General features: G+C 42.0%; 1 protein-coding gene across 3 annotated transcripts in view; it reads left to right on the forward strand.

Moving 5' to 3' along the window:
• ttll7 (tubulin tyrosine ligase-like family, member 7) overlaps positions 1–25,087 on the forward strand; it is an 81,054-nt gene that overhangs the window by 49,326 nt on the left and 6,641 nt on the right. For all 3 annotated transcript variants that reach the window (XM_030432745.1, XM_030432747.1, XM_030432746.1), the window contains exons 13-20: positions 511–646; positions 6,841–6,927; positions 9,169–9,409; positions 11,560–11,855; positions 13,421–13,555; positions 17,479–17,559; positions 19,684–19,844; positions 22,871–23,044. In XM_030432745.1, coding sequence (XP_030288605.1) covers positions 511–646; positions 6,841–6,927; positions 9,169–9,409; positions 11,560–11,855; positions 13,421–13,555; positions 17,479–17,559; positions 19,684–19,844; positions 22,871–23,044 — 1,311 coding nt within the window. The remainder of the gene's footprint in view (positions 1–510; positions 647–6,840; positions 6,928–9,168; positions 9,410–11,559; positions 11,856–13,420; positions 13,556–17,478; positions 17,560–19,683; positions 19,845–22,870; positions 23,045–25,087) is intronic.

Genomic DNA, 25,087 nt, shown 5'->3' on the forward strand with positions numbered 1-25,087 from the left:
TCATTTCACACCTCTCATTGCAATACTTGTAATTCTGTCCGTCTGTGTCTCTCCTCCCGTTCGCTATTTTTGACTCCCCCCTGCTGTGCCTCGACCTCTCTGTGCCTCATTCCATTTACTCCACCCTCTTCTATAATGAATCTCTCCATTTTTGTATTCCTTCTCTATTTCTTTACCGCTTATTTTCTTCATCTGTCTCTCTCCTTCACCATTCTTCTCTTGCCCTTCTTCTTCCTTTTATCCGTCACTGCTCCCTCCCTCTCAGTTCTGCCACTGCTCCTCCTCTCACCTCGTATCCCTATTTTGCTGAACCCCAATCCCCTATTCTTTTTCTTTTTCTACACTCCATCATTCTCACCCTCTCCTTTGTGAACCCCAACATTTTTCTCTTTCACTGTGTCATCATCTCTTCCCTCTCTCCCTGTATTGATGACCCTCCTCTTTTTGCGTTTTCTTTCTCCACTCCTAACGCACTCTCCTTGCTTTTCTCTGTGTCTCTTCGGCCTGCAGACGTATTTACCCCCCAGACGACAAGCTGCTGTTGGAGAAGTATGAAAGCCTGCTCTCGGCCGCCTTTCAGACCTTCCTCGCCGGGCGAGCTGCCTCACTTCAAAAGGAAATGAATAATCCTCTGAAACGAATGAAGGCACGTACGTCAGTGGCAGACTGTTACGCGCGCGCACACACACACAAACACACATCATAGAAACCTGCGGAGACCTACACACAAACATATACACACAATATGACACTTGTGAACAAGCGCATGCCAAAGTAAAGAAACACACTCACGTTTCTATTAAGATTCTGCCCACAGAGACAGAAAAGGATGCGCAAATAATGCGGAAAGTGTGCCGCAGTCCTTCGTATTTGTTAGAATGTCTGACAGAATGTCCTTCCTCTCCTCTATCTGCCTCGCTTTCCCATTGCCATTCACTCGCTTTCACTCCCTGTCTCTCCACAAATATTTATTGTGCTATGTTCACAAGCTTTTAAAAGCAAATTAAATCCCACACAACAATGACATTTTTGTTTCTTTACAATTAGACACTCTTCAATTTCCCTTGTCCTCTTTCTGTACCTTCTGTAGCTTTTTTTCCCCGTCTGTCAAAGTAGCTATGAAAAGGCATCAAAGCTGATTGCAGTCACTGCTTAAATGTTTTAATGTACAATCCTACAGGTTAATTATTTACTCTTGAGAAAGATTCAAGGATGCACAGACACATTTATACAGGTAAGTACACATGCACATTCACAAAACAACATATGGCCATGCAGTAAGCCATGTGCATGTTTTAACAACAGTAGAAGTCATTGTTTGCATACAAATGGCAATGTCTCTCTGGTACCGGGAGGAATGTAGCTTCAGCTAAACTTTGAAGGTGAAAATATGAATAGAAGTTGATTTCCATACCAGACAACTTTATGGAAGTAAGCAGAGAATAGAGAGGGATGTGGAGTTTTTCAATGGTGATGATGGAAGGATAACAAAAATAGTGAAGTAAAAAGATGGTGAGCGGCCAATACAGATAGTTGTTTTGTCACTTTTATTTTTTTGTAAAATACTTATTCTTGAAGTACTGTGACAGACTCCCATTATGAACACACTCTGAATCATGAATCATGACTTGAGTAAAGTACAAAAAATATGCAACAGAAACAGCCAATTTTCTGTTTCAAGTCTGGTTATGTATTCAGAAAGAACAAATCAATGAAACAAAAAGACACAGAGGACGGCATTGTGGGATATTAAAATACGTGCAGTGAATAAGCATTTATGAGTCGGAAAAATGGAGATGAAACAAAATAAATATATTTTGGCAACTGAATAGTAGTGAATACTGAATATGGATATTTTTGACAGTAGTATTGACATTACAGATTCATATCAAAGCACTTGGAGGAGTTGTCATATGCAACCATTGCAGCTTTTGTAGAAACAAACCTACCCTAACAGTATCTGGCCCCTGACAGTTTGTTTTTCAGAAAGTTATTGTATGTGTCCTTTCAAGACTGAAATCTCTGCAGAGGTGTCAATCAAAAATCATGCAGCGTTGAAGCACCAGGCCGAGGTAAGTTTAATTTAGTCAGCACACAGACATGTGGCTCCCGTTGAAAGTACGGAGGGAGGGAGATAATAACAACAAAGGATGCTCTAGAGTTTGCTATCTAATAACATGATCATGAGTGACAACTGGACAAAGGGACCGTGTGAGACACTAATCTTTGCAATTAATAGGAAAGAAAAGAAGTCTTGACTTGATGAATTTGAATTTGAGTATATTCAGGCCTATCAACTGTCAGGAATAAACTTGACTTGAGTTACTTTTCTTGACAGACTTCAGATGGCTTTGTTTGTGCTCCTCAGCTTTGCTTTTGCTTTGTCGTCGTCCATGACTGCACACGTTGAAGGTGGAGAGAGTAGGTTATTTGTAGGTTGCATGATTTGCACCATTGCTGTATTTGCATAGTGGAACTGAATGCTATTAAGTGTGTAACTGTACTTGCTTTGTGAAAGTATAAACTGCACAAGATGTATCTACCCATCTGAGTGTGGATGATTTAGGGGGATCTATAGGTAGTTATATTAACCACTTGCTGCTGCTTAGTGTACTTTTTGCTGTAGCTGTCTTTGGCTGTAACGGCTAGCTGCTGTTAGCTAAATGGTCCTAACAGTAGCAACAGCAACCTCAGATGATGGATGGACTCATGGCTATCCGTGGAGCTCAGTTATGCCAGTCTTAGCCTCAAACATCAGCAGTCAGCCTCCAAGACTGACGGATGCCATGATATAGCGGCTCTAATCAGGACCGAGGCTTCTGGTACGAGAAGACACGGAAGGCAGGAGAGAGTGGCAGAGGTGAGAGAGAGAGTCTGGCATCAGCAGTGAGTCAAAACTGGATATAGAGGGGGAATATTTTCAAGTTGTTCTCAGTAATTTATTTCAACCAAACCAGAGGGGATTGTTGAAAGATATCAATCTGTATGTATATACAAAAGTGTCTAATGCGATGAAGTAATGAGGCAGTTATGCTTGTCTTAGTTTGGTAAAAGAGATTGGAATTCAGATGGAATTCAGACAATGTCTACCTGTTTAGTAAGGAATTGATGTTAAAAATCTAGTGTGAGTTTTTTTGTGTACTTACTAGTTTAGCGAACTCACCGCTTTTACATCTCTGAAACTGTTGGGCTATCTGACTAGCGCCTCCTTTGTCATGAAATGGTATTGTGAGACAGGACAGGCTGGATCTAGCTGGTTAGCATGCTAACTCCTGTAGATATATTTGCGATGCAGTACATAGTAGTCTTTGACATAACATCAACACTGTGGGTAATGTGAGTTCATTTTTTTATGTTTTAAACTTAAATTCTGGCTAAATCTTACACAAAGTCCCTTTAACGTTTGAATCTAAACATAAAAATGTCTTATCTTATTATTAGCAAATGCCTCATATTCTGTGTATCAGTTGGAATGGAATCTTAATTCAGCATCTAATGTGCTTTGCCTGTTGCCTCGCCATGGACCAGGGGTCAGTTACCAGCATCCATCAACATCTGGGTCTGACAGACATTGTGCCCGTATGACTTGTCTTTGCTGCCTTTGTGGGCTTCTCAGGGCCATGAATTGAAAAATGTCATGGATTGTCACACTATCAAAGAAAAATAGAGCGTGTGTTCTAATCCGAGTGATGACATGCTGATACACTGCAGTGCACCCTCTCCTGGCTTCAGTTCTGTGCTACAGACAAGGCAGCCACAGTTACACTGGTTTCTACAGGGTTTGCATCACCTTTCTCCCCACTTCCATTACTGTTAGGTTGACAGGTATGCATCAAACTATTAGTGATGTTGTTAGCAATCTATGATTTCTGCCAGCTCAGCTGATGTTTTCCCATTCCCTTTATTTTCCTCACATGAATACTGAAAATGAAAAATAAAAGATGTTGTGGAGCAGATGCATGCTCAGCTGGCCTAAAGTGCTCTGCCAATATAAATAAAAAATAGATACGCAGACTAAAAGTGTTGTCTGTGAGAACTTCACAGTCAGTCAGTCTGCAAAAATACCCATGTTTTTTGTCAAGTCCGAGTCTGGCTTTAAAAGAACAGCTTTTCCAATGGAGTATATTTCAGTAAGTTATGTTCTTGCTGTATGAAGACACTGCTCACTACAGTGTATGGTTAACAGGGTACTCTTGGTGACAACAACGCCAAATTTCCTCTTAGTAATAGACAGTAAAAAGGGAAAATAGGAAGAGAACACCAAAGGCCTGCTGATTGTGTTGGACATCATGCAGAGCTAATCATTGATGGAAAGCACCTGGAACCAGGAAGAGCCAGAGCCCCTGCAGCTCCAGTCTAACCATCTTCACCTACATGCAAAAAAGTTACAGTAGCAACAGTTCAGAGTTGCAAATGTGCCCCATACAGACAACCAAAGCAATGAATAAGTCAGAACTACAGTTCTTACAGTTGAGCCCTTTTTTCTGCTGAACAGTGGGAGTGTTGCTGTCCATCCTGTTTACACCAAGACTAGCTTCCTTGATTTGAAGAGGAAATGAGGAGGGTCCCGACCAGGTTTTATTTGTCTTGGGCCCTAACTCACCTTCTGCTGGCTCAGGTTTTTTTTTTTTGTCTTTACCATTGGAGGAAATAAATTCATAAACCAGTGGAAAGTGTCTTCTGACTACATTACCACAGAAATGGTTGAGACAGGGTCATCTGTCAAACAGCCAAGAAATATGGAGTCAGAGAAGGGCACGGCAGAAGCTGCCAGCAATGTAAAAAAAAATTACTGGGTTCTCAACAAAAATGGACAAAAATACAACATCAGCTTGCTCTGAAGATGCCTGGAAAGGACTACACACGTCTACTTTCTTGTACCAAAAAAATATTTTGTTTGTACAAAATTAGTTAAAATGTACAAACATCATTGGTGGCAGTAAGGTACTGTAATCATCAGCTACACTGAGCAGGCTGGCAGGCACAGAGGGTATAAAAAATGTAATTCATAAAGTGATCATTAAACAGCATCAGCCAGTTTGGATGTACTTGTAAATGACAGCATAGTCAGTGATTGGTGAATAAGAGCACTCTTCAATCTATGGAGCTACAGAATAAACACTTTTACTTAAGAGAAAGTAAATAGCTTCAGTTTGTCTGTATTTTATATACGTGTCAAGTTCAGTTTTCTTCCATGCTGTAAAACATGTCAAAACATCCATGTAATCTGCTTGGGTGCAATTTAACAAGGTAATGGGTCTCCAGTGGTTTTTAAACCTCTGTGGGTGGAGAAGCTTTCACCTCGTGAAAGGTTTTTGAGTCGGCAGACTTTTACTGGAGGAAATTCCTTCCTTAATTCAAAGCAAAGTACTGTTTTCTTACTGGTTTTAATTATCATGTTTAATAAACATAAACATTACAGATGTTGATTGTTACCTTCTCAGGACCACTTATACAATCCATTTAGTGCATAATATGTTGCAGCATCTTATCCCACCTTAATAAGTGGCTGCACACAGTTTAACAGTTTTTTGTTTTTCCTACACCTACTGAGGTTCTCTTGAGACATATTAGCAGTTGCAATCTACTGCAATAGACAGCTGGCATGTTATTTTCAAATATAGTTAGAGGAAACATATGACGCTCATAATTTACAACTAGATTAGGTTTACGTTTAATGCTAAAAAAAAATGTTTTTTTCTGAAACTGTTAACTGCTGCAGCACTGTATTCCCCCTCTGTCTGAGATGCTCTTGTTTTAGCAATTTACCAGATCAGCATTTTACCAAGTTTTGCCTCAAACTGGGATCTACCAAGACTGTTGATGCTGACGAAACACATATACCACATGATACCAACCGCATTATGCTATTGGTTGACAAATCTTGTTAGAAGATGGAACCAACTGTCAGAATTTTTAAGGAAAGGTATGCTTTTATTCTGTGCCTTTCTACACACTCTGCAGATGTATTCTTTTAAGAAATTATTTGTTTCTATAAACATGTTATCAATATGACCTTTAACTGTGCTTGTAAAATTTGTCTAATTCTTTTAATGATTGTAGTTACAGTATGATCTCTTGGTAGAAAATACAAAAGTTTTCACTTCTAAGTCTGACTCTAGCTCAGCTGTCGAAGGTTATCCCAAGCTGTTCATGCTGACATATTTACAAGTTCACATCATCACAAACATACATGCTTGCATAATCCTGTAAGCACAAAGTACATTATTTTAACTAAACACACACAGACACACACACAGACACACGCACACACACACACACACACACACACACACACACACACACACACACACACACACACACACGCCACAGAGCACCTGGGGCAAACTGACCTGTTCATGGACCCCAGAAGGCAGCTTGATGGCTAATCTGAGAGAAAACAATCACTTTTCATCTGTATTTGAGTGGCAAGTGGGAACATTTTAGGTCCCAGACATCAAGCAACATTAATCACCTTTGCCTGCATTTCAGCCGCGGCCAAATGGCCAAAGCCCCAGCATATTGGCGATGGCCGTGACGCTGCCTTTTCCAAATCCAGCCTCTATAACTGCTGCCAAATAGCAATACTCTGTTCAGCCAGGGCCTTTATTTAACCCCTAGATAAGGCACATAATACGCCTGTGAAGTCCAACTTTTTCTCATACCTTATTTTGACCTCAAAGTAATTAAACATAAGAAACATCAAATCATTCTAATTATTTCTTATCAGTGTATCATCAGGATTTAACTACCCTATTAGCCTCACGCTTGTATGTAACAAAAAAAATCACCACTCTCTGCTTGTTCTCATCTACCTTGTGTTTTCGCTATGCGTTATAGGAGGAGGACATCTTGGATCTGCTGGAGCAATGTGAACTGGACGACGAGAAGCTGATGGGCAAGTCCTCCAGGCAACGAGGCCCTAAGGTGGGTGAGAGTCAGAGAGGGGTAGAGGGATGGGGAAACCAGGAGAGGGGAGGTGGAATAAGGGCCACATGCCTCAAGGGACCTAAAAGAAAGTGCCAAAAGAAGAATGTCAGCGAGAGAAAGAGGGAGGGAGGGGACAGGCAGGTAGGCAGATGCCTGGAGCTAACGCCCACAGAAAGCACACAGAACGTGATTGAGAAAAATAAAGGTGGGGGGGCAGGTGGCTGGGCGAGAAAGAAAAGAATCAGAAAAAGACCCAAAGAAAAGACCCAACTCCCCAAGGGGACAGCTGTCAGGCTGTCTCTCTCGCTCCCTCCGTGCTATCTTTCTTTCTGTCGATCTCCCTCTCTTTCTCTCTGTCACCTACACCTATACGCCCCCTCGATTTCCCACGACAGCACATTACTCCCTCCATCACCTTGCTTCACCCACCTCCCTTCACCTCCCCATCCCCTTTTTTTCTCTCCCCACACATCTACATCCATCCCTCACTCGAGGGCTAAATTGGCTGGAACACTCAAAGAGTATGTTAGGGACTCGACAGGGCAGTTGAGCGCTACATTAGAGGGGCCTTAGCCGGAATGAGGAGTTGTTCAGACACAATCACTGTTGTCCAAATTAATTTGGGCCCCGTCAGTTTCGATGTTGCCGAGGCTGAGTGTGCCGAGAGAGACATTGAGAGCAGGGGGGGTAAGAAAGAACTGTGACGGATAGATTCACTCCTCCGGGTGCAGTGCTCACAAGCCATCTGGTGAAACTGAACCAACGAGTGTACGAAAGCTAGAAGAGAGAAGTGAGGCGAAGGGATTAGAGACAGGATTTCAAGGGAAGGAAGGGCGATAGCGATGGAGAGGTAGAAAGGAAGGAAGGCAGGAGGTGAATTCGGGGGAGGAGGGAGAGCGAGCAAGTGCATTCTTTCTTTTTCCTCTTATTTAGTTGTTTCTTTCATTGTCTTCCTCTGTCTTTTTACTCCCACCTCTCTCTCTCTCACCTCCTCTTCACTTTGTCTCTCCTCATCTGTTCAGTGTCTGGCCATCTCTCTTTGCCTTCCTCCCCACTGTTTATCCACTGTCTGTTCCTGTCTCCACTCGTATGTTCAGTGTCCTTTTCTCTCCCTCTCTCAGTGTTCATTTCCGTTTGCTCTGTCTATTCAATGCCTCCTCTCTCCGTCTCCCATACTCAAGACTCACCTTGTCCTCCTCTTTATTTCTCTCCCCATCAATCTGATGTTCCCATCTTCCTCTTTTATTTCCCTCTCATGTATTTAATCTCTCTCTGTCTCTATCCTCCTCTATCACTCACCCACACAGCTACCCAGCGGTGACTGTGTAAGCCCTGTGATCACTTCCTGCCTATTAATTTGGGCGGCCTGACAGTGCTGGCCGAGCTAACCGTTGAATAACAGATGTTTAAATGCTTTATTAATGCCTCAGCGTGTCCCCTTCCAGGATGTGAAATAGACACTCAACTTAATGAACCCTTACCTTAGAAAAAAAAAATAAATACCAATACGGTTGTGTTTTGATGAATCAGATGACTTAATGTGTGCAGGAGTCTGTCATTTTTACTTTGCTGAGATTAGAAGTTTTGAAAATCATCCAACAAACTTCATACCCAAACCTTCAGATATATAAACATTCAATATCCTAAGAAGCTTTTCCTTTGAATTTAACCTTTACCAATCCAATCCCATCCAATTTGTTCAAGGTACGAAGCCACTCGTGTTCCTCTTCATAGTTACAACATGACTTTTAAAGGAGTGCATGTCTAATCGCGTATCTGTGCATAATGAGCCGGCAGGCAGACATACAAACTTGTGGGCACGTGGGCAAGCTGTGTCACCACCAGGTCTCCAAGTGACAGATGGTAATGGGCCGAGGGTGAGGAGAGGCTGAGGAAGGTTGACAACATCTCAGTGTCTTTATGTATAAGTGGTTTGTGTGTGTGTGTGTGTGTGTGTGTGTGTGTGTGTGTGTGTGTATGTTTATTATTGTACTTATGTCCTTGTGGGAGGCTGTTTGAGTTTGGAAGGAGGACATTTTTCTAAAATGAGGTAATTTTGGACGGTTTAGGGTTAGTGGAAGGTCCCATGAGGATAAAAGGATTAGGAGAGAAAGAGCATATGTTTAATTTCATCCGTGTATACCTGCACAAATCTGTTTATTATATAAGTAATTATAGTATGTGTAAGAATTCTGCATACATACATGAATACTGTATCTCTATCTTTGTCCCTGCCAGACCTTGACCGCTATGCCAGAATGCAGTCAGACACCAAGACGTCAACGACCCGACTACCTGGCCGACTTCACCAGTGGCAGCAGTGCCGATAACTCCTGCTCCTCATCGGAAGAAGAAGACGAGGACAGGAGGAAAGCAGGAGGAGGAGGAAGAGGGGGAGGAAGAGATGGAGAGAAGAGGGAGAAGAAAGTTTCCTACGACCTTGGGGAGAGCAAGGAGAAGAACTTGGCCGAGCGCTCAGGTAAAGCAGCAGGATATATAAAAGTGTCCAAGTATGTCTTTATTAGGGAGTTGGAGTGCTGAGGTTTGACAGGGACTTTCCTTTCCTTTCCTTTCCTTTCCCTTTCTTTCCTTTTCTTTCCTTTGTTCTCTTCCCTTCTCCCCCCTTCCTCTCTTTTTGCCTTTCTTGACTTTGTTTGCTCTCGCCTCAGTCTGTGTGGTCTCTCTCCCTCCTGCCCTGTTTTTTAGCTTCACCTCTCAATGTTATTACAGCAGATGTCTCAGTTGCTGAAACAAACTTGGTAGCATTTTCTTCCCCATTTCCATCTTTGTTTGACTTCAAGAGCAGACAGGAGAGATAGCGAGTGTGAATGATTAAAATGACGCAATAAGGAAACTGAAATTGATACTGTGGTGCTCCAAGCACATGACATGCACTCCAGCCCAGTACACTTTCTACATTTATACAGTTTGAAAAATCTTCATAGCGGCTCAGAACACATTTCCATATACATGCACATGCGCACACACTTTTTAAAATACAATCACTGAGAGTTTTGCTTTGATCAGTACATACAATGAAAGCGCAGACACATACTCTCCCAGCCGCAAAGCTGGGGTAGTGTGAGGCAGCAGGTGCTACATTACAGATGTTCATCAGCCCGCCAGTATTTATGTGCCTAATTGATGTGATGAAATGGTAGTAGATCACTGGATTTTAATTAGTGTAAGCGGGAGCTGCAACAACTAGTCAATTAATTAATATGTCAGTTCAATTCTGTCATTTTTCAAGCAAAAATGTCGAACATATGCTGGATACTGCTCCTTGAATGTAAGGATTTGCTGCTATTCTGTCTATTTATGACAATAAATGAAGAGTTTTTGGTTGTGGACGTTTTGGTGGACAAAAGGGTAAATGTCAAATCGTTGTTTGCATCCCTAGTGTAAGCAGGGTGACCATAGCTAGTGGATGGGGCTCTTTGTTGCTAAGTTCCGAAGTAAAGGAGAGTCTAGTTTCATACACTAGCTGGACAGACACATCACACATACATACACACACACACACACACACACACACACACACACACACACACACACACAGATGGCAAGGCACTGAAGAGCACTCGAGGAAAGAAAAGTGAGAAGGCCGAATTTGATTGAAAGGGAGAGAAAAAAGACCTTTTCTTGTTGTTTACCTTGAAAACACCTTGAGTTTAATGCTTAAATATTCGCTGTTTTATAGCGAGAGTGATAAGTGTCAAGCATTCCCACAAATTAGTCACATACATCAACTCACTTTCAGCTCTCTGAAGTGAGAAAGAGGGCACCCTTCACAGCTGCCGACCTTGGAAAGAAAAAAGTCTCCGGTTGCTCTACTGCTCAGAAGAGAGGACCCTTGCATGAGCACATTCCATTTATCACAAAATAAGAGACAAACCCATGAAAAAGCCCAACTTTTGGACTGTGTGTGTCTGTGTGTGTGCAGAGAACGACAGCAACCCTGCCAAGCCCTACTCCATACCAAGCCACCGAAGAGCTGCTCGGACTAAGCCCCATAATGCTCTCATTTGGCAATGTCCAAACCTCGAAAGGTTCAGCAGCCACCACACACACACACAAACACATTCTCTCACAGACGGACTGACACATATAATCACTTGTGTGCACACTTGATGTCACACACACACACACACACACACACACACACACACACATAGACACACTGCAGGAGTAGAAAACAGACTAATACACTGGCTAGTAGTCAATCTGGAGGAGAGTCAAGGGTGATGGAGAGTGTCACTGTGGGTTTTCAGCTTAATTTTTCGTTGTATTTGCGTGTGTGAGAGAGAGAGCTGCTCTTTGATTCATCCCAAAACCAGACTGGACTACTGTTTAGATTTTGGTTTCGCCTACACATGCTGCGACCTTTAATAGAATACACACACTGGGCCACTGTGCCACTGTGCCAGAGTGTGCATAAGGCGATGGGAGTTTTAACGCCACACTTCATCTCCAAAGCCACCCGGCACCGGATGGAAAGCAGAGAGGAGAGTTTGACAGTGACTGGGGCACTGAGACAGGATCACTGAAGAAAAGAAATTGAAGTGTGACAGTGAGTCAGTGTCAGCCCCCTTCCCCTCTCCTTCAATCTTTTCCTCTTTTTCTCTACAGGTCGCATTCACTGGAAACCTCCAATCAAGTCGCTGAAAACCAGCCCCGCCCCCTCTGCCTCCCCAACTCTTTCCGGTCCAATCAGGCGCTCCATCTCCTGCCCTCGCTCAATCTCTTCCCTCTCATCGCCCAGTGAGGTGCGGGCGTTGTCCAGCAGGCCATTTCCCGCAGTTCCCATGGCCACTCCTCTCGTCAGGCCGAGCTCCGCCACGCTGCGCTCTCACTCGCTGAGTCGCAGTGGCTCCGCCCACCGTGTGCCTCACAGCAACAGCCTGGGGACCATCCACTCGCACATAGTAAGATGCTCAATTCAGGCTCCGCTCTTTATAATTCAGAGTGTGTTATATAAGACGTCAGTCACAGAGACAGAGAGAGTATGCTGAATTTATTTTCAAATAGTCAAGCTGTCATTTTTCGACGTGGCAATCCTCTGCTGATCCACTACTCCAACTAGGTTCGAAGTAAACAGTCGAGAATTACTTTTCAATTCTATCTCACCAAATGTACAAATTTACTTTGTCTGCCACCATAGCTTTTACCTTTCCCCTCTGCTTTTCTCCTCCTGTGACATATATTGTATTAAGGCCCACAAGGAATCTCTTAAGCAGCTCCTTCAATACTGTATAGGCCTACTGTAGCCCACCACAATGATCTTTTATTATGTTGCCATCTGTTGCTTTCTGCCTGCCTCCTTCATTCCCCATCCCTCTTAACAAGTATGCTCGTAACCTTTGGATACAGTGGAACGAAGTGAAATGAGGCAGAATAGTTCTTAACGTTGCGAATAGAACTTTTTATACTGATAAAGGCCATTGAGTGCACTGGTTATATGCTTGTGTCCTGACACACATATATTCAAAGTGACAGGAGAATTTCTCCTTTTTTTAATCTTCTCGCACGCTTGATTTCCCTGCATAAAAAATGTCAAATTGGATCTAGCATCTCAAAGAATATAATAAAGTAGCATTTTTCAGGAGGTTATTTTTATACAAAGATGATACATGTTACTAATACTGCTGTGGAAAGAAAATAATGATCTGTGACTATAAGAGGTAGCAGCAAGATCATAAATTAATGAGCTTGTGCATTTTAAAGTGCTCCCAATGATTTGAAATAATAATGAATGATATACATTATACAGTCTAAACACATTACACCCTGCTCACATTGTTTTGACATGTAAATAAATACTCATGTGTGAATAAGAGAGGACACAAACGCAACTCCACAACACCAAAGATGGTTACATCAAATTGTATTGATGTAAGTGCACAGTTGAGATTCACAACAGTTTCAACTGATTTTGATACGAATGGAAGAGGATGAATGTACAGGATCACCCAGAAGGATGTTGTGATTCAGACATCAGGCAGGATGAGTTGAGAGCATTACATCCCAGCACTCTGGATTGAGCTATGAAAGAAGTTGGTCTCGTGCAACCATGCATGCATAGTAGAAATATAATCAGTGGAAAGAAAGTGTTCTAAATCTTATTATGGGGCAACATCCCCAAACTTGTGAGCATTTAAAAAAAAAAAATCTGATTGGACTGGTGATTCTATACATGCAGTATTTATGTCCAGTGACCACTGAAAGTTCGAGCTCTCTCCCCATTTATTTAAATGGGGGCCTGGTCTCATTAGCCCAAAATTAAATGGCAAAACTTGCCCAAAGAGACTTTGATAAAATGGTCTAACACAAAAAAAAAAGGTCTTAATTCGTATTTGATAATGTAATAATTAGTAATCTCAGCCCTATAAGTAAGTACATCTACTTTTCTTAATCTATGTGTAGTGGTGTACAGTTGTGATATGATTGTACAGTATTGAGTGTGTGTTTGTGTGTGTGTGTGTATGTGTAGGGTGATCCACTGATAAACCTGAGGAGTAAAGAGCAGGAGGCTGAGCTGGTGCGTCAGACTTTGGCAGCCCTCACCGCCATGAGGATCAGGTTTCCGGGCAAAACGGAGGAAGAGGCTGATTCTGTGCTCGATGAGGTTGGTACATATTGCTATTGTGTGTGTGTGTGCGTGTGTGTGTGTGTGTGTGTGTGTGTGTGTGTATGTGTGCTACCTTTTATGATACTCCAATGTCTATCTTGGTGTGTGTCAAAATGTTTCAGATTCAGAGGCCGAAACAGTGTAAACATGTGACAAAGTAACATAACAAGAAGACTGAAATGAACAAAAAGAAATTGGTGTGTTGACCAGAAATCCAGAACTACTGTATTCCCAGAACCCCTTCTGTGGCCAGGTGCGGTCACTCTGCAGCCTAACTAAAAGAGACCTCCTCACCTCCCTCTACAATAGCCTGTCCACTCTGGCTTGGCTCCCATTGTCTTTCAAACGACCCCAGTGACAACCTGTCGGTCATTTTGCAGCTGCGCGCTATTCCCCACCGCTCCTTTGTATTAATCAGTGCCTCCTGTTTCTGGTCAGATCTCTGTGCCGTTGCGTTTGGTGTTTTTATGTGTGTTTCTGCTAGTGCTAAAGCTTTTGCCTAAATGTGTGTTTTTCTAAAATAGCACTGCACAAACAATAGAAGAATGGGCTCTTATGGCTGACAGTAATATCCTGAGCCTTTAGATGTATGTAATGTTTATTATGGATGTTCTATTGAAAGCACATTAGTTAACTAGTAACTCTCAGCAGCAAGAAAAAAGTATTACTTTATTGTGGGCTATCCAACTCTGCAATGTAGGTTTCGTTCATGCATTCTCCTAACATCTTTATTTAATTCATGGAAAATGGAAAATTCCAAGAGAAAAGCTGAAATAGATATTACAAAGAAATGCAGAGGCTCACCTTGAGTTCACACCATAAGCAACACATCACCGACACAAAAGTACTATGAGAGAGTCCATCCGTCCAGTCTGCACCGATTCTGACCTTTGTTACAGCCATCACTGTCCTCACAACCAGCTGTCCCTTCAGCACCACAGCTCCCGCAGTGCTGAAAGGACAGCAGCCGGCCAGACTCCACCTTCTTCACTGGGGTGACCAGTGACAGAAATACCACAAAAACAACATGTTCAATGGACCAAAAATGTTATCTGTTGGCTTCGTGGGAAGTATACAGAACAAAAATCGTTATTTGTTTATTTAGGTCACATGTGGGTGCAAGGTGGAGGTCGCTCTCTCAGGTGGCTGCTTTTCTTTAAAAAGCCAGTGGGTGAAGTGCCTGGGTAGCTGGACGCTTTGTAAGGTTTGACTGCACTGCTACATTTAATAGGCATCTATTGAAACACCAGATATGAGCCACTCAAGATGGTCTGAGAAACCCACAAGAAGTTGCATCACTATTTTTTTTTAATTTGTCAGTAAGACTCATGATTTAATGCTTCTGTTCATCATCTGTGATATCATATTCCCACACAGTCAAAGAAATAAAAAATGTTTGTTTAGTTATAAAAATCCCTCGGCACCATGTAGCATATCTTCTCCCTGGCTGCTGACAGCACTGTCAGCCCAAGAGTCAGTCCCACTGGATGGTATTAAAGGAGGTTGTAGCACTGTCTTTTTCAAAAGTAGTTTAGCTGACTTTGCTAACTTTCAGCAAAGAGGCTGTGTGTGTTAGCACAGCAAACAGAAACAAGGCGTGCTGCCTTGCTGCTGTCTGTATCACAGTTTTGTAGTTAGGTCATTTTGAGACAAGTTTACAGCCTGCCAAGCTCTTACCCTTTGTTATTCTGAAACATCTTAAAAAAAGATCCTTAGTATTGATTTGATTATGAACATTTCTTCTTTCTGTAAGGCTCAGAGTAAAGCATGTAGTTGTTATGATTAAGGTTAAGTTAGGGCAAGCCACCAAGTAATTCATGTAGGGCCCTACAACGTCCTCACAAGAACAAAGAACAGCGAACACAGTTTGTGTGTGTGGCCTCTGGGTGTGCCGAGGTCGTGAGAGACAATTACCACCACACCTGTACTGTTAACGAACCCTAATGAGAGCACCATGGAAACACAGATGAGCAACTGCACCTGTACTGTTCGCTCCTTGCCTCAGGAGAGAAGTAGCATTCACTTGGCAGGAAAACAGTCTTTGTCAATTTATGTTGTTCATGCTTTAAAGTTGAGGTCTAATTGGACTAATGATGTGTTTGTATCCGAGTAATTGTCTCCCTTATCTTTCACTCTAAACCTGCTTTTTTGTCGCAGTCGGAGCCGTTGAGAGATGGAATGCATCGAGTGTGTTTTGTTGTGCTTTAATTGAGGGTAATCTGTGTATCTGTGTATGAAACAAATGTGACAAAATGAACGCAACTCACCAGACAAGGTTCATAAGGTTCGTATTGAAAGAGAATACTTAACAAGCAAACATGCAACTTTCTGTGAATGAAAGTGTTCACTGTATACCATAGCTCTGTATCTGTGATTCCTCATGGATTAGTTTTTTGTGCGTGTGTGTGTGTGTGTGTGAGTAAACATAAAGTTTACACTGGAGCTTCCCAGTGGGAGCACTGTTTGCAAGGGATCTAGCATGCTACGTGAGAGGTTTATGTGCACCAGTGGGGAGATGTAGACTAAGTCAACAGAGCAACAATAACAGTGCCTGTAGGTACACAGTGATGTTGGCACTAGGAGCAAGTGCATGGGAATATCAAGCACAGCTTTTGAGCATAACGACACATGCCCCAAGGATTTTTGTCACACCTGCAAAACATGTTTTTTTTTTTTCTTCAGATATCACAACAAAATTCTTTCTTACTGTCCCTGAGTTGTGCTGCAGTGAAATTCGACTAAGGAAAGATACCACACAAAAGTCTTTTGCACACAAGTGATATAATCTGTAAATGGATGCCACGTGTTAGGTGTTGATAGCATGTTTAAAGATATTTTTTCCATTCAAAGCCACTTTGAATCCCTGTCCCAGTACCCAGAACTAATTACTAGTTTTCAAGTGGATCTAACTAGTGGATCAAATATAAATGAAAGTAGTCATGTGTCAGTAAAAGTACATACTATGTCCAAAGCAATCAAGAGTGGAGATGTTGATTATTAATCATTAGTTGTTTAATTGCTGTTAAAAATGTAACCAATTGAAAATGTATTAATCGACAGTCAGAGATGGGCCCAAATACATCAAAAAGTATCTTGTCACAATTTCAAAATGATCATGTCAGTGGTTAAAAAACATTCCAACCAATTTCATATGTTCTTAATGATTTACTGATAATCATGTGTGTGTGTGGGACTCAGCCTCTAAACTTGATATGAGACTATGTATACTATTAGATTTTGGATATTGTTTTATCGTGCAACACTGCATTGCATTAAAGAAATGTACTTTTCTGAGCTTCCCAGACTGTTGTTGTACTAAAACTTGCTTTTACCTACTTACTTGTTGTATCCACATTACTGATGAAAATTGATCAAAAATCTCAATGTGTAGACATATTAAAAAGTCCCAATTGTCATCCCAACAATATTAACAAGGTATTCGATCAAATACATTGTGTGATATTTTATTTTGTCATCCAGTCTTAACTTTTATTCAAATGTTTTTTTAAGAAATTAAAAAATATCTAGATATATATTTTTTGAGGGCCTAGTCTGATTATCCCTACACGCTGAAGACAAAATAACCAGATGCGTTGCAGTGAACATCGTATCTCCTGCGTTGTTATCAGGTGCCAGATGTCCAATATTGTACAAGAATTGCAACTCTATACGTAATAGTTCTATCATGTTCAGACATGAAACTAAGGGGGCCATCTGTGTGAGAGCCAGAAACCCCTTTACATTAACAGATGGATAACCCCAGTTATGTTACAGATACACGTCTGGGCTGAAGTGTAAAAAAAGAATGTGTGACAGTGGGAATGAGGTCTAAGGTATTTTTGAATAGAAGGAGTGGTGGTCTGTACTAAAACTAAAGTTTTGTGCAATTTTTAAAGGTTATTTTTTCTTTTCGTCCACAGATCCTCGACAACTGGAAATACCATAAATCAAAGGTGGCCTCCTATTGGCTAGTGAAGCTGGACTCTACCAAACAACGGAAGGTTAGTCGAAATCAGAGTGCAAGATATTTTAGTCAATTTACCACAGACCTCATCCAGCACCAGGCCATCGGTATCAGCAGAATATGCGGCAAAAACTTTTACTTTCACGTTAACTCGAACATCTTGCTCAAAAGTCACTGCTTACCTCTAGATCATAAGATAAGATAGTAAAAGTCAATCCAACAAAGAAAATGAATATTGGAGGAAATTGGACAGCTGTAAGGGAAATGTTGCAGCCTTGAACTGCAGAAGATCAGGTATCTGAGTGTTACCTGAGTGAGAACACCTGAGCTTTTTCATTAATTGTTCATTGGGACGCTGCTTAGCAGTTACATTAGCAGAGCTATTGGTCTGTCTGGGTTGCAGAGCAGCTGGAGGACAGCATAGGGAAAACCAGAAAATATTTTCAACATAAAATATGATCTGGTTTCAAGGCATGAAGCTGTATTTTAGTTATTAATTTGTGTTTTTGTGCAGTAATCTGCAGGGCCTGGCACCCAAAACACTCAGCACTTTTTTTATCTTTTCTCTTCTTTTTAAACATCAATCCCAGTATCATAAAAATCGAGAGGCCTCCAAACGCAGTTTTTTTTATAATTTTTTAGCATTTTCCAGGGAATTACAAACTCTTAACTTTCATTAAACATATATAGAAAACAACTTTTTTGCCATTGGTGGGCAAGATGCTGGTGTATATGTGAGATATAAAGCAAGACATATGTAAGACATAATATATAACATATACATTTTATACAACAATTAACAATAGTGAAACTCTCAGACACTATTGTTACACTATACACTATATTGTATATATGTTAATAGTGAAAGTCTTAAAAATGGTCCGAAGTTGTATATATTGCCTGCCTCTGTATGGTCAGCCTATAGAGTGTATGTCACCACTGATACCTGTGCCTTCGAATGTTTTTGAACAACTTTTTAAAACACGACAAATGATCCCCAAATCAAACATCAGAGAAAAAATACAAAAATCATGCAAGCATGTGGATCATTATCATGTCAGACAGTGAGAGGCAGACACACCAAATAAGATGTAAACAAAACAGAAGAGGGGGACAAGACGTGAAATGGCATCCAGTAGGCGTGTCAGTAATGATGTGATCTCTCAGCCACCGCTTTCTGCTCCACTATGCTCGGCTGTGTTGTGGGCTGTGGCGCTGCGAGCCGATGTTTTATTTGGAGTGGAGCAGCCTAATGAGCAGCAGGCAGAGGTCAGGAATGTAGCGCCCACCGCTCTGCCATCTGATTACCATACCAAAACATTTCTGTGTGTGTGTTTACTCATCTATCAGTTTGTCTGAGTGTGGATGCGTGTCTCGCTCGCCTCACATTGCTGTAGGGAAATCTCGCCTCTATGCATCGCAAACAGGCACGAGCTCATACACACACACTGAGTCAGAGAGGCACGTCAGTAATGAGGAGCGAGGAATCAAAGTCAAAAGGGCCACAGCGCTGCACTCTGAGCGGGGTGAAAAGAGAGAAAAAGGGAGGAAGAGAAGGCAGTGAGGTGGGGAGGGATGGGAAAACAAAGAAGGGAAGATGGAAGGCTGGTGCAGGTGTCCCCAGACCGCCTGGGAACTTCTGACATCTTCTCTGCAAGACTGACGTCGGTGCAGCAATTAGTCCTCTCCCATGCTTTCCGCTGTCTGCCCTGGCACTTTTTGTCCTGCCACACACACACACATACACACACACACACACACACACACACACACACAGCAGGCTGTATGTCTGTGCTTGCGTTAACATGAATGCAGAGACAAACCTTCCTAAATCATCTCTATATATGTGCAAGTTCGGATTAAATTTTACATGATGTGTTTGTGCATATACTACACGTGTTGGTGTTGTGAGTGTGCATTGCTGTTTATTCACGAATGCAAGTTCACTCTCTGTTTCTCCATGAATGCATTAGCCTTTGTGATTGCTAATTTTATGGTAAAATTAAGAAAACAGAGCAAGAAATCTCACAGTTGGAACAGATACCAACCTACGCATTTCAATTAGAAATGCTGTCACCTTTACCACCATTAATTTCCTTAATTATCACACGCTTGTTTAAACTTTTGTTGCTCTCTCCTGTCTTTTATCTCTGACACTCAGGTTCTGGATATTGTACGTACAAATGTGCGGTCAGCACTGCAGCGGATCTGGAGGGAGCCAGACGTAGACAGTCTCCACCTGTATCGGCTCTTCAACCGCGTCTTCAACCGGCTTCTCTGGAGTCACGGCCAGGGCCTGTGGAACTGCTTCTCCAACACTGGGTAGGCGAGCCTAAGAGAGGCCGTGAGTTGAAGTTGTGATGGCTGCGGTATGCTTGAAACTAATCAGTTAGTACAGCATGTTGTCCGACTACGTCACAATCCCAGGTAGTGAGAAAAGCCTGCCATCACAGAGAGGGGAAAGGCACACTGGACGGACAAATGGGGATAAGGGAGCACACATTCAGACAGATTCTCCTCAAAGGCATCATGGCTTTGTACACAAAAGTGACAGATGTATCCTTGCAAAGAGTAAAAAAAAAGAGCTTGAGAGACAAGTTCAAACCTTGCTGATTGCTGATTTCAGAAAGTTACAGAAATTGAAAGCAACTGTAAGATCAGAAAGGTGCGAGTCGAGGGGGTTTCAAATGCTGTTCAACTTATGAGCTGTATCATGCTGATGAGCTGTATGAAGCCACTTTGTTTTTTTTTTCCCGGTTGCTTTTTCACATTTTAAAACAAGTAAGTGAAGGAGAATGCTGCTAGCTGTTTTGCTGAGAAGGTCCAGAAACGTTTTGTGGACTTCACTTCAACGAACTTTCCATTGGCACGAATAGAGATAATGATTGAATTTAAATTAAAAAATCGGAATAAGAAAATTTAAATAACTGTTTCCATTTACTACTGTTGTGCAATTAAGAGTTGTTTCATCGCGATATGCAGTAGGTGGCACCAATTCTGCGGTCGGAAAACCATTATACCATCGCAAAGAAGAGGGTGCAACACGATGACATCATCAAAAGAGCACCTGTCAAACCTCAACGGTGAAAAATGCTATAGAAAATATGATAGAAAAATGACATTTCTGTTGATTTGATGTGTTAATAGGAGGAAGGCTGCGGTAGATCTGTGCGGAGTGATGAGGAAACTGTTTCAATCTGCTGCTAAATTTCTGATCTTCACTTCAGATGGAGCAGAAACAGCTGATCAGTCATGTGATGGAAATGTCTGCTATGCCAGAACTTATTTGGAAAAAAATTATCTCCATCTCTGATTAAGCACATTTGCTCAAAATCCAATTCTGCAGTTTCCATCAACCTTTTGTAATGTGACACCTAATAAATGTACATAGAAATAATGCACGTTGATGGAAACACTACTATTAAAAAAACGCTCCAAAATGTTGATGGCAATGTTACTACAATCTCTCAACATCAGCACATCAGGTGACCACACTGCGGACCAATTGCTAAAGCCACTCTTTCCTCTCCATAGTTCGCGCTCTATGCAATCTCCCCATGTTTTTAAGTCCAGTGTCCGTCGATATATCAATTTCAGTGACAGCAGCGACAGTTTGCTATTTTTATTCAGTATAAGCGTGGAAGCAACAGTAGCTGAATGACAGAGAATGAGTGACAGACCAACCAGACCCCACTGCACTTTACTGAAAGCTCTCGGGGATGAAAGAAACATGTTACTCTGTGGAGACAGGGTGCAAATTAAGGTCACAAATCTTTGCTGTTAATCAGGGCTTTTTCACAGGTGAGAGCAGGAAAAAGAGAGGTGAGGGATGGAAGCAGGAAGAAGGTGAATGAAGGCCTCTTAGTTCTTTCACTTTAGTTTGTTATCAGATACTTTGAAGTTTTCTTTTGGGTTCTTTTTCCTCCTGCTTTGATGTGGCAGAGAGTGACTTCCTACAAGATGAGTCACTGCAGTGACAGCCCACTTGATCGTGTCCCTATAGAAGCCCCAAAACAGCAGACGAGACACACAAACGCACACCCACACCCACACACAGAAATGCTGTTTCCCATCAGTGATTCACATTGGAACACATATTTTACTTCCCTCAAAGACAGACGACAGACACGCACAGCGAGGAATCTTCAGATGCGTGAAGTCGGTTTCCACACACTTATTTCTTCACACATTAGCACCCTCAAACAGAGCCACACACCCAGCGCAACACACACATATATACAAACCCTGACATGCAGACAGCTGCTGCGCTGGTAGCTTTTCATCTCGGCTGTGATAAAGGTGTGACCTTCTTGAATCTCGACCTCCTCATATTCTTTACAGTTAAGTTGTTCATTGGCCGTGTTTCCCCCGACACAGAGGGCTTAGGGGCTGTAACTGAAGTCCACAGTCCTCCTCCCTCACTTCCTTGGCAGTAGTAATTGAGGGAGAGTGAGGAAGGGAGTGAGCGGGTGATGTAGATGAAGGAGAAGGAGAGAAGGGGAGGGACTAGGTGACAGAGTAAAAGCGGAGAGAAGAGTGATTGAAAATGAGACATCGTAAAAGAAGAAGAAGAAGAAGAAAAGAGAAAAGGGTGGATGGAGGATTAGCCTAGCCTAGCTTCAGCTCCCCCCAGCACACTGCGCCCCATGTAGCTTTTGTCTGATCACAGCCAGCCTGGGATGATCCAGCTAGCTTGCTAGCCTGTCGCCCAACCCCACCCTAACAACAGGCCGTGGTCTAAACATGGATGAACCCAACAGTGGGCCACGAGGTCACACTGCCACAGTGAAGCGGTGGACCCTGAAAACCCTCTCCAAACCAAGTGAAGCCCCCACCACTGCACCCTCCTCAGTCTCTTGTTTGATATTTTATCTAAGGGACTTAACAACAATCAAACGGCCCAGCAGCTATTGTGGGTGATGAATTCAACAGGCTTTGAAAACGACTTAGAGGAAGAGAATGGAAACACACACAGTTTTGAACCCTTTCAGAGGAAGCGCCCCCTCCCCATCTCCCAAGGAGTGAAAGGGGGTAGACATCAAACGTACCCCCTGGAGTTGTGTGTCTCAGTTGTTGAAGCTCTCTCACAGTCAGGGGTATGTCCGGGGTTGTAAAGGGGGTTAACTGTACTTGGATTTGTTTCATCCTTCCTCTCCGTGCATCTGTCTGTCTTCCTGTATGTCTGTGTGAGAGAGTGTTTGGATGTAAATGCACCCCTGAAGGCCACACATTAGCAACACATATGTCTATGTATGTGACTATGGCTGTGATATACATGCACTGTTTGCTTTTGTATGACTGCCAGCTTAATTTCACTGTGTGTGTGTGCTGGCTTGTTTACTTTCCAGTTCATCGTGGGAGACCATCTTCGGTAAGAGCAGCGAGGTGGTGTCACCCCAGGAGCTGCAGTGCTGCCGCCGGCTGGTCCAGCTGTGTCGAGACTGCCTGTTGGTCGTCTACAAGTTTGTCTCAGAGTCCCGCGGCTCTTTGACCGGACTCAGCCCCGAATGGGATGATACCAGGTGAGGAGGACACCCGACGATTTGATAGCTTCCCACTGAGTTCTCTGTTTTTGAAAGATTCTTATATCATTCCTGCCGCAATAGTTCAGTTCATTATACAGTAGGGTGACTGGATAAGATTCCAGGAAACAACGGGAGTCTACTGGGAGGTCCCAGGTTAAAGCTGGTGTCATTGTGCAAGTGTTTCAGCTCTTTTTTGGAAAGAGCATCAATCTGAATTAGGGGTCGACCGATGTGGCTTTTTCAGTGCCGAAACCAGTACTTATTATTTGAAATCAGTGAGATTTAATTCGATATTTGGGGCCGATATTCATTTGCATCAAATATAAAACTCTTTGTGTCAAAATTTTGGAACAATCAGTTTACTTGAGTATTTAATTTTAGTTAATTTTGCAGATTCAGATTATTCAATGTTTATAGGCTATTAACTATGAAATGTTACCAATCAGATAGTGTTGTGGATGAGACATTGTGGAAGAGGATGCTGCATCGGAGCCAAATTAACACAATTTTGAATAAATTTATTTTATCAGCAATCTGATGTTAAAAAATAAATAGCAAATCACTGATAATCTGAAATATGATGATTCAGTCTATTCCTAATCTAAATGCCTGAAAAAAAAACAAAACATAGATGGTTTAAGGAAATCCCAAACAGTGAGAGATTTTGTGGATAACAATAAATAGGTAATAGGCACAATTTATGTTTATGTCCAGGATTACAGATTAAAGTAGTGCCTCATGTTAATGAAAGCCTGTTACAATAAGAACCCAAAATCAAAGTATGTATGTCATATGCAATGTTAAAGAAAAAACCTTAAACATGAGGTGTGTTTTTTTGACAGCAAAATGGAAAGGCAAGCCAGTGTGCCTGCATTAAGGTATACAATTAAAGCAATACTGTGTTATGTGGGCTCTTAAAGCAATTCTCAAGAAAGATTTGTGAGTGTCATTCTCAGGCCATCAAATACCAACGCCACGCTGTGGGAAAATCACGTTTTGGTGACATTATTATGTAAACAAACATGCATGTATACACGACACTATCAGAAGTACCAAGGTCAACAAAAATTAGCGATGTCATGTGAATACATCGATAAGTAGATAAGATGTTAAGAGGTGAAAAATATAAATATCATGAAAGGCCTGATCATATACAGTATATTGACATAACAGTATCAAAACACAGTGTAGGCTACATAGCAGGTGCAATAGAATAAGCCCATCAGGACATTGAACCTGACATTAATCAGGAGAGATCCTTGTTGTTCGCAGTATCTATTTTGGGTCTACTTTTAGGTCGGAAACTGGTGAATGCTTAGTTTGTTGAAGCAGTGTGAACCAACAGAGAAGCCTATGAATAAACTTTTTGAAAACTCCCTTTAGAAAAAAGGGACCTAAATTGAGTAAAAAAGAATAAAGAATAAACACACTTTGACATACAGACAAGAAAACTTAGATTTGAAAATCTTCAACAGCTATCATCATTAAACCTCTCTCAGAAAACATTTCCTGTCTCTCCCCTCCACGGAGCCTTAGAGCCATGTGATCTTCATCACACAATCCTAATAAAACAAACAAACAAACTGAAAAAAAAGGGAGAAAGATATCAGCCTCATTCTATTTTTAAGGTTGATGCCCGCAGGAGACAGCAGCTCAGGTTGGTAGTGAGCGAACTTTTAAAAAGCACATATGCTTTGGGCTGGCAGACAGTGAGCGAGAGAGGTGGGAGGGATGGTGAGGAGAGGAAAGGAGAAGGAGTGAGCTGTTAACAGGAAATAATGGCCCACAGATTAGCGCTCAGGTTAGCCCGGGGCCCCCCGAGGCCTGCTTAATTCAATTAGAGCCCAGATGAGCCTGTGCAGCAAATGACCTTACGAGAGAGAGAGCTCCTTTTTTCCTGGGGCCTCGCTTTACATGATTCATAACTCTTGCGCATATTTTAACAGGCTATCACTTTGCGCCTACAGTATAATAACCTCAGCTGTTAAAAAGAAAACTATGTGTACAGTTTTAGAGCTACTTATTTCCGACTTGTTGCTA

The sequence above is a fragment of the Sparus aurata genome, chromosome 11 (assembly GCF_900880675.1).
Source record: "Sparus aurata chromosome 11, fSpaAur1.1, whole genome shotgun sequence".
In the NCBI taxonomy this organism is placed as follows: Eukaryota; Metazoa; Chordata; class Actinopteri; order Spariformes; family Sparidae; genus Sparus; species Sparus aurata.